The sequence below is a fragment of the Pelodiscus sinensis genome, chromosome 5 (assembly GCF_049634645.1).
Source record: "Pelodiscus sinensis isolate JC-2024 chromosome 5, ASM4963464v1, whole genome shotgun sequence".
Taxonomy (NCBI): domain Eukaryota; kingdom Metazoa; phylum Chordata; order Testudines; family Trionychidae; genus Pelodiscus; species Pelodiscus sinensis.
In genome coordinates, this window is record NC_134715.1 from 74616184 (window position 1) to 74631118 (window position 14935).

A 14935-nucleotide genomic window follows, 5' to 3' on the forward strand; every position below is an offset into this window, starting at 1 on the left:
CCATACCAACATTCCAATCATGCGTCCCATCTCACCAGGTTTCTGTAATACCAATGATATCATAGTTGTATTTATTGGTTAGCAATTCCAGTTCTTCCTGCTTATTACCCATACTTCTTGCATTTTATATAGGCATCTAAGATACTGATTTGATCTTGCCTCCCTGTTGTGCCCTGACCCTCCTTTCTCCTTGCCATTATAGGCCGTAGTCCCCCCCATTTCCAACCCATCTCCCAGTCCCGCACATTCAGCACTTACCTGTGGGCTTTGCTCACCTGTCCCCGTTGAACCTAGTTTAAAGCCCTCCTCACAAGGTTAGCCAGTCTGTGTCCAAACAAGGCGTTCCCGCTCCTGGAAAGGTGAACTCCATCTCCGCCAAGCAGTCCTTCCTGGAAGAGCACCCCGTGATCAAGGAAGCCGAATCCCTTGATTTTAACTTGTTCTTTTTTATTTTAACTTCTAAACCTACCCCATTTCCACTAGCATTCACTGTTAGGCATCCTGTCACCATTCGCCTTCTTGACAAAAATTGAAACAAATATATATGAAGATGTATATGTAATTAGATCAGTAACTGATTTTCTGTTATTAATGCAGTTTTATTCCCCTTGGAGTGTGTGTGGTCATGGGGAGGCTCAGGGCAGGGGGCTTAAGATGTATGGGGGACACCAGAATCAGGGCAGGAGGCAGGGGTATGTGTGTGTGTAGTGACAGAATGAGGCAGTATGTGTGTTTGTGGGGAATGCAGGGCAGCAGGTAGGAGATGGTGGGGGTGCAAATTAGGGGGTTGGTGTGGGGAGGCTCAGGTCAAGGGGTAGAGGTGCCAGAGGCTGAAGGCAGGAAGTGGGGGGAAGGCGCAGGAGTCAAGGCTGGTGGAGGAGAGTGTTGGGAGGTCCTGGGGCCAAGTATCCTTACTTGTCCAGAAGGGATCTGTGGGCCATCTGTGTGGGGGCACTGCTGCAAGGAAACCGACAGCAATGTGAGAGACTCAGTGGTTTCTTCCCAGGGGCCACTGGAAAAAGCATATACCAGGGACAGCACATACACTGCCCAGCATATGGTTCCCATATAGCGTGCCCCTAGCTGGCCCCTTTAATCTGTTTGCAGTGCTGCCTCACCTGCCTGTGTGTGCCACGTCAGCACAAGCCAGCAGCAGCAGGAGTGATGCCCCAGCTGACTCTTTAAAGAGCGCTCCCCAGGAAGGCTCTTGTTGGAGAGGTGCATGGGGGGGCACCCATTATTTTCATTTCTGGACACTTTTGAGACCATTAAAGTTAACATACTAATGTAATGTCTATGCAGACGCTGCATTGACCGAAACCAGGAATGGGCAAACATGGATAGTGGGTGGGCCAACTGAGTGGCTTCCTGCACCTCAGTGGACTGCAGCCCACGGTCCACTGGGTTTCCCCCTACAGCCTCATGGGTCCCCTGTCTGCTCCCCTCCCCATGTGTCTGTGGACCATAGGGACACCAGAGTCTCGCACTTACCTGCTCCTCTTTTTCCCTCCCACCACTCTCAGAGCAGCTAATATCTTCATTGGACTTGCACAGTAAAATGATAAAAAACAAAGCTCATATTCACTTGTGTGAAGCTAGATAATTTCATGGAGGTTAGGTCCATAAAAGACTATTAGCCAGGGGATAAAATGGTGTCCTTGGCCTCTGTCTGTCAGAGACTGAAGAGGGATGGCAGGAGACAAATCGCTTGATCATTGTCTTCGGTCCATCCTCTCTGGGGTACCTGGTGCTGGCCACTGTCAGTAGACAGGATACTGGGCTAGATGGACCTTTGGTCTGACCCAGTATGGCCGTTCTTATGTTCCTATGTTCACTCTTCCAAAAACCATCAGACTGTATCTGATCTCTTTTCTTCAGTGGAGCCCTGCAAAAATGCAAAAAAAAAAAAAAAAAAAAAAAAAGCCTGGGAGCTTAAATTCATAACTTTATTAATTCAGTCCATGGTTTTTAGTAACTAGCAAAGACACTGGATTGATGGCTTATTACAACTACAGGCAGTCCCCGACTTACGCGGATCCGACTTAAGATCCAACGGGGCTAGAGTCCTTGGGGATTGAGGGAGTTCGCATCTGGGGGCAGCACCCACAGGAAAGGTCCAGCCACCCCTGCACTCGCCACCCAGCAACGGTGGGGCAGGAGCCCCCCCATACTCGCTGGAGGGAAGCAGAGTGATGCTCTAGCACCAAATCCCCCTGGCCCTTCTAGTCCCCTGGGCTTGATCACTCGTGGAAGGAGTTTGGAGGATGAGGTGGGGAGAGGGCAGAGCAAGGGTAGGGAGAAGCAGAGCCAGAAGTTGTCCTAACCCTGGTCATGTGGCCAGTGCTCCCCACCCCCCGTAACCCTCTCACCCCGCTTATAATTCTTGTTGACTAATACATTTTCCACATTCTGTTCCGAACTCGTGCATAGTATTGCTGCAATTTTCCAGTTTGTCAAGTTCTCTGTTGTCTTCAGTTGAAAGTTGTTACACGTAAATTGAAAGTTGTCTGATCCTGCATCCAATGAAGTCATGAAAAGACCCCATTAGATTAAATAGCCATGGATTGTATTGTGGGTACTTTTGTTTTTAAATTTATTTTTAATGTGGAGGATTTGTAAAATCCTGTTATATTCTTATCTGAAGAATACACAGAATGAAGACTGAAGACATTGTAAACTTATTTTTCCCCCCTGTATACTGACCCTTTGCTTCAATTAAAACATAGATATGAGAAATGATATTATCTAGGAATTATATTATTATATATTTAGTGTTTTCTAGTGAATCTAAGCACAGCCTGTATTTCAGTTTAAAGAGGTTCTCCTCTTTTTCAGTTGCACACCACGTTACTCGCATCAATATTATTGGCAATTATGCATGTATGTCAAAAGGGACCTTGGCTTGATTTTGCATGTCTTCTGTAAGTAAAACTCCTGAAGATTTCAGTGGCAGTTTATGAAGGGATGCATGAGACTTGTTTGTATCAGTAGGCAAAACCTCTTTGTAAGCTGTCCATCTTCCTCTCATAAATGGAAAGCTGTTCCAGATGCACCCAGTTTTGTTTAACTGAAATGAATGTGACAAATTTCATAGCTTGCATTTAAATTATATTACATAAGCGATGCATATTCATTGGCAGGACTGTGTTTTGTGTTTTATCTGGTCAGGAAAATATCTTTTTATGACAATCCCAGGAGTAGAGCTTCCTGTTTAAATCTCTTTATTCAGAGACATAAACTTAGTTGGAGGATAGAAATATTGTCTTTATCAAAATGTCAAATCATTTTGTGGAATGTCTTTTATGTTAGTGTAAATAAAATGTCATACTGCAAATCTTCAAGCATTAGGTTTTTTGAAAAATCTTTGATACGGTAAATTAACATCACAGAGGAGTATTTGTGTATTTAAAAGCAACTGCATTAGGGTATCTGGAAACCAGAGATGACTTCAGAAGAGTATTGGGAATGAACTGGATTTTTTTTTTTTTTTTGTATTATATGTGAGGGAAGAATGATAAAAGCACTTGTGTAGTTTAGAAAGGGTTAAGGAATGCAAGCCCAACCCCCCTCGCTTGCCTGGGTGTAAACAGAGGAGCCTCAGCCTATCATGTCTGATTGCTGTTATGTGCTTGAGGAGAAAGCCAGACTCTGTAACATGATACATTATAGACTGATTCAACTTGGAAACGCCGGGGTCTGTTCTTCGCATCCAGACAGAGCGACGAATCCCCTCCGAAAGGTGGGTGACTGAAAACCAACCCTTTTGACCTTTCAGATGAGCCAGGATAAAGTGTGAGTTCTCAGATTGAGTGGAGTCAGACACACACATATATATAGATGAACCATTTATGCAGAATAGATACGTACGGAGTCTGGTTTGTATGCTTTTGCGTGGTGTGGTATTGAAATGGGAGGAGGCTCAGCTTCTCTTTGAATCCGTGCAGAGGGAGTATTAGCATTTGAAATGAGGTGGCTTTTTAACCCCTGAGGCACCGAATTCAGGATTTAGAAGAAGCAAAGGCTTAACTTTACCGGTCATTCTAAATACCAGATACTTCTGCAAGTGGCTGCTATGTAACTGAGGGTCCCGCCCCCCGATATGTATGTATGTATATCTGTATATGTTATATATGTACATGTGATATTTAAACTAAAAGGTAATATATGCATTCTGAAGAGAATGTGAACTTTTCTCTTTTTCTAAATGTTATGACTGCATTTCAATGTATTTAATTTAATTATAGTTTAGCATAATTTATATTGGAGGTAGCTAAGATTATGCATATAGTTCTTCTTTATAAGCCTGTTTCATTGGTGTAGTATACTGATTAAGGAAAAAAGTATAAAATACTTCTAGTTATGAAAGCACCTTTCTCTAAGAATACTATACGGAGTGTATAATTTTTGTTAACAGATTGTTTCTAGAACAAAGTCTGTGAAGAATATTTTAACTTCACAACAGAGCATATGATGCAGGCTAAAGGGTTAATTCAGAAAGAACTGTAAAATTTTTACTTTGAGTGAGATTTGAGATTTTTGTGGGTACCTTAAAATAAAGCAGAGATATGTTACGGAAATATACTACTGCTGTGTGAACCGCCACATTTTCTTGCTGGGTTTTTATTTTTCAGATATAGTATTAGCTATTTCTCTCCTGTGTAACTAATGAATATGTACAGAATGCATGGCTATGCCACGAAGTCATTTTGTATTCCTAAAGCTTAATATAATCAAATTCATTGCCTAAAGATGGTATAGTTGAAGATTTGATCCCTTTCCACTGAAGTGGAAATACTTTCTGTAATTGAAAGCAGATTCATGTCTGGAGTTGTACAAGCCAAGGTTTTCGTTTTTAAAATAAACCTTTTGTTCTCCAACTTTAAATGTTTGAGGGAGCTATCCAGAGACCTCTGTTTGCTGTTAGCCTAGCCTTTAAGAAAGGAATAAAAATTATAAGAAAGGTATGTCATAAATCCAGTTTACTTATAGTTATGTCAGTTTCAATGTGTGGTTATAATATTTTAGCATTTCTGTCCCCTGTATTTTAGTTTTCCTGTTAGATCTCATGAAACTGAATTTCAATTGTATCTATATACTGAACATTCATTTTTAAGTCCTCTTAACTAGCATTCGCAATTTTTAATAGATTTACTGAACTTCAGAATTTTTTGGCTAATCTCATTTGCTAATTCTGATAAATCCATTAGGTTATTAACCCCCTTCCTAAATTTTGAAGGCTTTGAGGAGTACTCATCTACTTCAGCAAACAAACCTGACACTTTGCAGTGATAGCTGCTCTTTGCTAACTTTATTTTGTTTTCTGTGTATGACTGTAAATGTCCCTTGCAGACATTTCAGCATTAGAGAGATAAATTTAGGATGTGAACTATCAAGCCCTTCAGACAAAGACTTAGCTGCTCTCAGTCTGTTAGCAGCTTTGAAGATAGAGAACAATAGAATGAAACAGAGGGAAATCAATCACCTTCCTTCATCAGGCCTTGTAATCTACAGAATAAATTGACTAAAATTAGATGGAAAAAGTTACCAAAGATGACAAGAGACCTCTATCCAACAGTAAGTGTATAAACTGCACAAGAGATGTGAAGAATGATTGCCTGATGATGTCAGTGTTTTGTGATTTTTATGGGCTATCATTAAGATGTGAATGAACATATTTGTACTAATGTGTTAGTTTTAAAAAAAGATTTGGTGGGCCATATAATTTAATTATTCCATGGTTTTCTGCTCTCATCTTGATAGTTAAATTATTTTATATCTCCTAAATAAGCAGAAATAAAGGAAATAACATTTCAGTACAATTTGGATAAAAGTGTAAACATGAACAGAAAAAAATAGTTTAACATTCTTCTGTGCGATTAATGTTCAAAAACATCAAGCAAATCTAGTTTCTGGTTGATATGTTACTGATTTTTTGATAAATTTGTAATATGTTTCTACATAATGAGTGTCCTAAATTGTGCCATAGAGCAATCATCTTCTCCCACAAAGATTTACAGAACAGCTACATTGCAATTTATTGCAAAATCTTGTCTAAACATTTAAACATGTTTTTGAGTTCTTGGTTTACTGTTAAGATTTTTTACTTCCTTACCTTTTTCATAGACCACTGAGGGCACGTGATCTGAAGTAATACATTCCATTCAGTATGGAATGCATTTCTTTCAGAAGGAAGCAAAGTGGCATAGCTGTCTAAATACAGTGATTTGGATTATTAATGCTATGAGGAAGATTAAAATGCAGTATTCCAGGTATTCATTCCCTTTAAAAGTCCACAAGAAAAACACTGCTAAGCACTTACCATTTTTGCAAAATAAGAAAAAAAATGGCCAAAATGTAAGAAGCTGTTCTAAAGTGTATTCTTTCATTTTTTTTTAAAGTGTGCTTAGGAAAATATGTAACAAGACTCATGCAATTAGTGAAAAGGGTCTATTTTCAGTTTTCATGAGAAAACTTCACGGTAGATACTTAATGCTAAATACTCAGACAGTTTTGGTTCAAAATTCCCCTGATCTGTAGAGATTCTATTGTAGACTATACCATTATAAATACTATTATCAACTTTATTTCATATGTGCTTGTAACACTTTGATTAGAAATAGTTATATATAAATTTAATTATGATAGCACTATGGACATTATACATTTAGCTGCATGTTAGGGGCCTGATCCTGTGAAATTCAAAGTTCCCTCAACTGCCACTGAGAATTGGAGGTGCTCAAACCTTTCAGGATTGCACCTTAGAAGTTCTTTAAAAAGCAAATCATTAGGATGAAACAATGAAATGGTATATTATGAATATTTATACACTTTTCAACGCTAAATTATTTTTTGTCTCGATTCCACACATTAAAGGAAAACAGACGTAATAAAAATATGCCCATTGTCGTTTAGAAAACTTGCTGTGTAAAGATTGAATAGGTTTCAGAGACATATTATAAATGATAAAAAACAATCCTCCTCCTTGTTTTGTGCGATAAGTTCTGTCCAGAATTGTAAATGCAACACTATAGCATAGACTTAAATGCACTGGAAGCAACATTAACCTCTATAGTTCTCTTCAGGGACTATCTGAAGCAACTGTTTATCTAAACTTGAAACTACTGCATCTTTGTTCATGTTATAACCATTATTGAGGGGATGCTTGATGAGCCAGTTCTTTCAAAATGTTTTTAATAGCAGCCACATCCCACCCCCATATAGTCATAGATACTGGCTGCACAGTATCCCATGGGGTGTATATTGAAATATGAGGTATAATTTCCAATCACAGTTTATGGAAACAGGTTAGTTATAACCTGTTGTGTGCTGCAAATCAAATGACATTAAGCAAAGAAATCAGATGAATCATTTACAAGATTTAAGATTTTACTATCTGAAAGGTTTAGCAGAAATCTATGCATCATCTTTTTGTTTATAAAATATCTCCGTGCTATAATATTAAATATACTTCTAAAAATTGTAAATAATACATTTTCCTCTCACCCCAAAATTTAAGCTTAACAAAGATTTAAAGTATAACATGTTCAGAGTTATAGAGGTTGGTCTTCATAACAGAGTTTCTGAGAAGAAATTTCACAGGATATTTTGAACTTTTACAAAAAAATTGATCACTCAAATAACAAAGGTTAGCAGAAATAAGCAAAAGTAATTATGGTTGTAATTTGTGTAGCTCTGCATGGGGATTAAATTTAAATATATTTAACATGCTGCTACATTGTTTTCCTTGAGCTTCTGAAACTAGATTAAATCTTGAAAGTACCCCAGTAATTGCAATATAATTGAACTAGCGTTACCTTTCTAATAAGTAAGTTTTCTGCCTCTTTCCAGCTATTGCAGAAGATGCAAGCTTAATAATGTTAAGCTTAAAGAATGTTCTGATGCCTAGGAGGCCCAGGTTGCCTAATAAAAAGGGTTTATATGTTCCACTCTAGTTGGAAAACACATTCTTGATTTGGCATGTCCCTGCATTCTTATTGGCCAGTGTCAGTGGTCTTTAGTTATAGTCTGATTACTGTGATTGTTCATAGCAACGAGCAGCAGTATCTTATAGACTGCTTTAAGACACCAGAGTTTATGAATGAAAATTAAAACAAAATACAAGCATGACTGAGCCTCAAAAGTATTTGTGGATTTTAAATATAATACAAAAGAATTTTTTAAAAATATTTAGCTTAAGCTCTAAAGCAATTCTATGTGCCCAATTTAATGTTTATTGTAGTGGTTTTATTTGCCTCTCAAGTATAGCATTTATTTTCTAACCATGCAAATAGAAGCAGAGCTTTTCTCTTTACTAAAATGAATTCTTCATGTTCAACCATAATTAATTAATTAATAACTTTAAAATAATTTTAACTGCTTTTGATATATTGAAATCTACAGAAATTTTGTTCAGCATTGCTGATGGTTTTTGCAGAGAATATTTTTCTCTAAACCATAAACTGTGTCTAAGGAAAAACTGTTGTCTAGGGAGCTGTAAAAGTTGTCTTGAACATTTTTTATTCTTTTTCTTTTAAATCAAACAAAATCGCCTTACATAGCATTGTTAACCTTTTATAGTTATTTAACCATTATTTCATTTTACCCCCTGCTTAAATGTTGTACATTAGTGCATTAGACACCTGGCTGTGCTCTTCAAAGTTTATTTGTCTTTCAATTCGTATGATAGTAGGGGGCAGTACATCTCCTTAATTATCTTTGTTCAGGGAAATGCTGAAAGGCCAGGGTAGTTAAACAAGGCCATTTGGATTTGTGATAAGGTCGAAGTCAGATGCAAGGAAAGTGGTTAAATGCATTATCATCTTATTGAGTACATCATCAGTAAATGACCTTGATGGAGGTGGAAAAAGCCATTTGGCTATTTTATGACAGCCACCTCTCTGCCCGCTTTATCACTGCCAGAGAATACTTCATATATCTTTATCATTTTTTTGTTTTGAAACATTATTTCCTTTGATTGTAGATGGTCAGTGATATACTGAACATTGAAATGGACTTTACTGATGATGGTAGATTTTAGTACTTAGGGGTTTATCCCATAACTTGATAGATATGGAAATGTTCCTTCATTAAATATTAAGGTAACCTGGCTCGCTGACCATTCTAGATTTGCTTTTAAGGATCTTTTAATGATGATGATTAGTTTCTGTGCAAGGGAACTGCTATTCTGCTACTTTTCAAATTGTTTTAAAGCTATTAGAAGGAAAGGGTTGCCAACTTCAGTTTGAACAGCAGCGATAGCATTTGTTTTAACAAGTGTGTAAGTATGTTTATATGACGGTTATTCAAATGATATCGGTTCTATGGCTCTTCTAGTTTCATTGAACCCTCTAAGGAGAAGAAACAAAATTTTAGCAAAACAAAACCTAACCCTAAGTTCTTGAACTATAGTTAGTATTTTCTGCTTGAGATCTGCTCCTGCAAGATGCTAAATGCCCTCAATAAGCACCTCAGCTCCTGGTAGTTACAAAGGGAATTTTATCATGTATTTCACCTTGCATGAGTGGACACTGACTGGACAATTATTCCAAAGATTTAATCAGACCAATCACAAGAATCTGTCTTTTTTGAAACTGCCATTATTTTACTCAGATGTGGCATGTTGGTTTTGCTAGCATTGTGGCACTCTGTGATGGACTGTGGGGAACAAATCAATTATTTTGAAATACTGGCTTTGAAAAGAGTCCCATGCTAGTAGTAACTTGCGCAGGGACCTTTTGTAGGCATCAGACTAGTGATAAAGGAGAATTTAAAATAATTTTTAAAATTACATGAAGCAGACCCACACCAAGAAAACGGCATCCAGTTTATAGTACCCCAAGGTGTAGATTAATTAGGTGCAATTGACAGACAACCATCAAAAACGATGGAGGCTGAAGAGAATGATATGTAAGAAAAGATTAAAATAATATATGTATCACTTCACCAAATGATAGTTAAGCAGGAATAAGACAACAGTCTATAGATTTAAAGAATATCTAGACTAAAGTTGTATGATTAAAAATAATAGAATGAAATTAAGGAAGGAAAATTATAGATTGAATAGCAGGAGTAATTTTGTAACAGTAACATACTTGAAGCTACGGAAAAGTCTTCCAATAGAATTGATAGAAGTCTCATTGCTTGAGACATTTAAAATTACTGCCTGCACTGGTTATAAAACTGAGAATGACCAACTCAGATTTTCCCATCTCTATCTTCTACTATTCCTTGATATGTAGGCTTCAGTTCCATGGTCTATTGAAAAGGGGTGCAGACAAAAAGGGGAGCTTCTGCTCAGGAGAACAATTTTAAGAATAACTATCACCACATGGAGAGAGGTCTTATTCTCTCTTCTTACCCAGCAAACTGCAGAAAACCCTCGCCATTTGTGGTGGATGAGTTCATCTACCGCAAATGGCAAAATTTGCGAATAGTAGGAGCTGCAATTCCCAGCCCCTCCCCAACCCATGAGCTCCTCATGGCTCTTGACCTCACTGAGGAGACCAGGGACCATGGGATACTCAGGACAGGACAGGAAACCCCCCCACAAATATGCAGAACCACAAAGTGTCAGAGTCTCCTGTATCTTATCCTGCATTTTCCATCAGACTTCATAGATTCCAAGGTCAGAATGGACTACTGTGGTAATCAAGCCTGACTTCCTATATAATGCAGGTCATAGAACTTTCCAAAGTAATTCCTGTTAGAACTAGAATATATTTTTATAAAAACCTTCTGTCTTTCCTCCCCCATTCATGTTTCCTTTCCCCTGCAACAAAAACTCCCCAGCTTAAGAGTTTGCTATGAAGCTTATCTCCATTTACTTTCTTTTGCTTGGTCTTGTCCTGCAACTTGTAGGTCCCTCCCTATTCCTCTTTGGAGGACAAATCTTTTAAAAGTGGACAAGTAGAGACAGATTATGAAACTAGTTCTGCCTCCTTCCTCTTCCAAACCCACTACTTCACCAGAGAATCCCAAGAGGGCCTATTTAGTGGCTCTTAGCACATTGATTCTCAAACTTCCCCACTGAGTGAAGGATACCTGACAAGGTGATAGTCCATGTGCTGAAGAGGCTTTCACTATTCATCAACAAGTGGGCCAGCATCACCTTTGATGTCTGGATCTTCCCTGTAGTCAAGAAGGAATGTTTCATAACTTTCTTCTCTCTTCCTCTATCATCATCTGGGTCGATCCATTATTCCTTTCACTTTGTCTCCTTAATTTCTGCTCCATTATCTAATAGACATCATTCTCATTCCAGCAGACCAATTATAGTTAAAATATTTTATAATTATAAATATATCTGATATATGTGCAGTCTCCTAGAGCTGAAATGGCTGTGCTGCAATGCCAAATATGAGAAATTTCAAGTGGATTCCCTTTGGTAAACAGTAGTGTCATTGTCTCTCTCTTGGTGGACTTTATATCCAATTTGTGTAGTTCCACAAATTCCCTCAGGTTCACAACAAACCAGCTACATTTTCAGTATCATTTTCAGGCCTGTTTTTTTGGGCAAGTGTCTCTATCAATGATTATCAAATAATCATGATTGTATAGGCACTTTGGGATCTGACTGGTCCTGGATGAGGGATTTTTTGGGACGAGGGGAGGTCATTTCGGGCCCCGCCCCTCCACAGCCCAGATGAGCCATGTGCCAGCTTCCTGTCCCTCCTCGCAGCCTACGTGAGCTGCGTGCCGGCTCCTGGGTCCCCACTCCCTGCAGCATGCCAGGACACTCTGATCTTGGAACTTCCATGGTCATGCCATACCACAAATGTTGCTGGACCAGAGAATCCTGGAATTTAGAGGTGCAAGCTGTAATTGTAGTGGCCCTTTGTCAGGACAGGACATGCTTGATTGTGTACCTAGACTAAATCCAGAACAATTATTAGGTTGGTGCAACTATTTTATATTCTGAGAATCATTGAGAGTAGACACATGATTTCTCTGACACTCTCATAACAGATGCCCATTGATCTCAGTATCACAGATTGGGCAAAAAGAACATAGATTGCAGACCTTCTCTGGTAGTTCCAAGACCTTAATCTGTCACATCTGAAAGGTACTGCTCTCCAATAGGGTCTTTTTCTGTAACCTTCACTTCCTCCTCTGCCCCAAGGTTTGATAATAACTAAAGAAATGGGTCTTTTTAAGACAAAGTCCTAACCATTCTTCCTTATTGGTATATAATAGGCATTGGTTCTTTTTCTATACTTGATGCTAATCTGTCTGTATACCAGAAATGTCTCCTGCCTTCCATTTTTTCCAGGTCTGTTTTGATAAGAGTCTAGCAGCTGACTACCTGTAGGTTCAGACCTTCAGCCAATAATTCCCTACAGAGTCAGAGAAATAGATTTTCTCAACAAGTCTCACTTCTCAGTTCTTAGATTTTGCAAAGCTGTAGGTTGCCTAAGACTCCATGCTATGTCTTATGGCTCAACTCGGAGTATCAGTTTTGTGTTTAAAATTTTTTTGTATTTAAATTCCTTTGAACCCCTGAAAATCATTCCTCTTTCTATTTTCTCCTGGAAGATCTCCCTTTCTGCACTTACTTATTTTTCCAGAAAGAAAAAGCAATCCTACATACCTTTCCTTTTAAAAGTAGAGTGCGACTTGCACTTCAGTCAGGAGATTTTGGTCTGTAACTTCTGTTCCTATCCCAAGGAAAGAAAGAGATTTTAAGGCAGTCCTTATACATCTGTAAGGCTATTCCAATTACTTTTGTACTCCAAGGAATTTAAGAAATCCAGTTCCTTCATCTTACTTAAAGTTCCTAAGAACCTCAGTGCTCAGAGTATATCTAAACTTCAGTTAGGTGCTCAAAAAAAGGTAGCTCACTACTACCAAAATGGGGAACTTTGCCCATGAGGATAGGCTTCTAGGGATCGCCAACGAGCTCCAGTAGCAAGGGGAGCCTAGCCCAAGGTAATGGTTGGCATTTCTGCTGCCCTCCTCCCCCCATCTGGTTGGGCCCAGACTAACACTGCAAGACAGATATGGATGAGAAGGTACTTTTAACAATCAGTGGTGAAGCCTCTGGATTGCCACCAGGAGTCAGAGTTTACTGGACTTAAAAGGGAACCTTTGGAGTGAATTGAACTAGCTGGGAGCAATGAGATTATCTAGGGGTAAGCAACTGAAAGAAACTACAGCCAAGTTGGACTCTGCCTATCCTGATGGACAAAGACTGGGAGCATGAAGCCCTATACTTGATACAGTGTTCTCATACAGAAACAGGTCTGCACTGTTCCTTTGAGAGGGGGCTTCCACCAAGATAGACCTTGAGAACTAGTGTAAGTGGGCAACAACAGCAGACCAACGAGCTACAGATGTTACGAAAGTGGATGGCCCGGAAGCTGATCCAAACAGTGCAGCTGCAGCAGCTGCTGAAAGAGATTGTGTCCTGGTAGCAAGAACTCCAGTGAGATTTACTGTGGCAGTTAAGAACAATGTTCTCCACAGCACTTTGTGTTAGGCATTTCTCCATGCCTGGTACGCCATAACTTTGATCCAGAACAAGCTCGAGACTACAGTGGGATGAATACTACTATTTTAGATTACCAGCATGTAAATGAAGAGAAACAATGGCAGTACTTTAGAGCAGGGACGTAACCCGAGGAGACACAGACCTAGGTGGTAGTGCAACAATTGAAGGAGTATTGCTTGCAGTGGCTTCACCCAGAGGAGTCCTCTGGCACCCAAGCTGCAGACTTGGCCCTAGTGAAACTGTCTGTATATATATTTTCGACTAAGGGGTATGCTGTGGGTTCTCTAGCATTGCCCTGAGTCACTATCAGACATGGTATGTCAGATGGAGAATTTTCTTGCTGTTGTCTCTAGAGAAGCGTCTCTCAAACTTTTTAGCAAACCTTTCTGGGGACCACCTGTTGCTAATTACATAATTACACCCGAGCCATTTTGCTAGTGCTGCAACTAAGGACACCCATTTAATTTAATTTAAGATGTAAGAAAGGAAATATTAAATAGATTAAGCATTTTAACTTCCTTATGTTTGGTTAGCAAACTTCATTTTAATGAAGTACAATATTAAGCCTAACACAAAATACTTCAATATTTTCTTTATTTATGGCAGGGGTGGAGAACCTTTTTTGGATTGGGGGCCACTGACCCACAGAAAAATCAGTCAGGGACCAAACAAGTGAGAAGCAAAAAAAAATCCTCCCAACCCCCCCCCCCCAACCCTCACTGATGTGGCCCCCAGCTGTGACACCTCACTCCTCTGGCACTCTAGCTCCACAGGATGAGGGGGAGGCACAGGGAAGACTGAATGTTCAGGGCTTCCCATGGGCTGAATTTACTCTTCTGGGATTCCAGGGTTAGTGGATTTTGTGGACCCCTCCCAGGCTCTATAGTGGGGACAAAAATGAGGGGCTCAGTGTTCAGGACAGGGCTGCCAGTGAGTGGGATAGGGATGGGGGTGTAGGATCTGGGCAGGAGGTAGGGGGCAGAAGTAGGCTGGGAGTAGGGTGTTTGGTCAGGGGGGAGGGTGCAGGACCAGGATGGAGGTAGGGTGTCTGACCGGGGGATGGAGCAGGAGCAGGGTAGAGTTGCATTGTTTCCCAGGCATGGCCTCCCATTGCTCCCATTGGCTGCAATTCTGGCGGGAAAGTCTCCAGGCAGCACATCTGTTTCCCCAGCCATGGGAAGGGGAGAGACAGCACATGGAGCTTCTGGCTCCACTCTTCCCCATGAGATGGATCTTGCGAGGAGGCTCAGGGCTTCTCCCCAGCTCCCATGACGTTGGAGCACCAGTGTGGAGTCCCTGCTGCAGGGGGGGAGAGAGAGGGAGGGTAGGAAGGTAGAAAGCAGGGGGGGCTGAGCTTGAGCTGTGGACCATCTGGAAGGCGGCTGTGGACCTCTAGTGCTCCTTGGATCACAGTTTGAGAAGCACTGCTCTAGAGAGTGGGGACACAGA

The 14935-nt window shown here is 39.9% G+C and overlaps 1 protein-coding gene and 1 long non-coding RNA gene across 20 annotated transcripts in view; one reads left to right on the forward strand and one right to left on the reverse strand.

Moving 5' to 3' along the window:
* The window catches only part of TENM3 (teneurin transmembrane protein 3), a 2294790-nt gene that overhangs the window by 1929894 nt on the left and 349961 nt on the right, over positions 1 to 14935 (forward strand). For 2 of the 18 annotated variants that reach the window (XM_075930258.1, XM_075930266.1), the window contains exon 1: positions 3820 to 4105. The exons of 7 other annotated variants lie outside the window; for them this stretch is intronic. Coding sequence is in view for 2 of the 11 variants with exons in the window: in XM_075930253.1 (XP_075786368.1) it covers positions 5532 to 5574 (43 nt within the window). In the remaining 9 variants the exon portion in view is untranslated. Of the gene's footprint in view, positions 1 to 3579; positions 3793 to 3819; positions 4106 to 4408; positions 4962 to 5349; positions 5575 to 14935 lie in introns of those variants that run through there. 9 more of the 18 variants (XM_075930259.1, XM_075930267.1, XM_075930253.1 and 6 more) reach the window with 7 other exon arrangements.
* LOC142829633 (uncharacterized) overlaps positions 1 to 14935 on the reverse strand; it is a 42379-nt gene that overhangs the window by 4927 nt on the left and 22517 nt on the right. Inside the window, exons 2-3 of one of the 2 annotated variants that reach the window (XR_012904255.1) lie at positions 12587 to 12653; positions 259 to 389 (exon numbers count right to left, since the gene is read on the reverse strand). This is a non-coding gene — a long non-coding RNA (uncharacterized LOC142829633). Of the gene's footprint in view, positions 1 to 258; positions 390 to 7814; positions 7915 to 12586; positions 12654 to 14935 lie in introns of those variants that run through there. The other variant, XR_012904256.1, reaches the window with a different exon arrangement.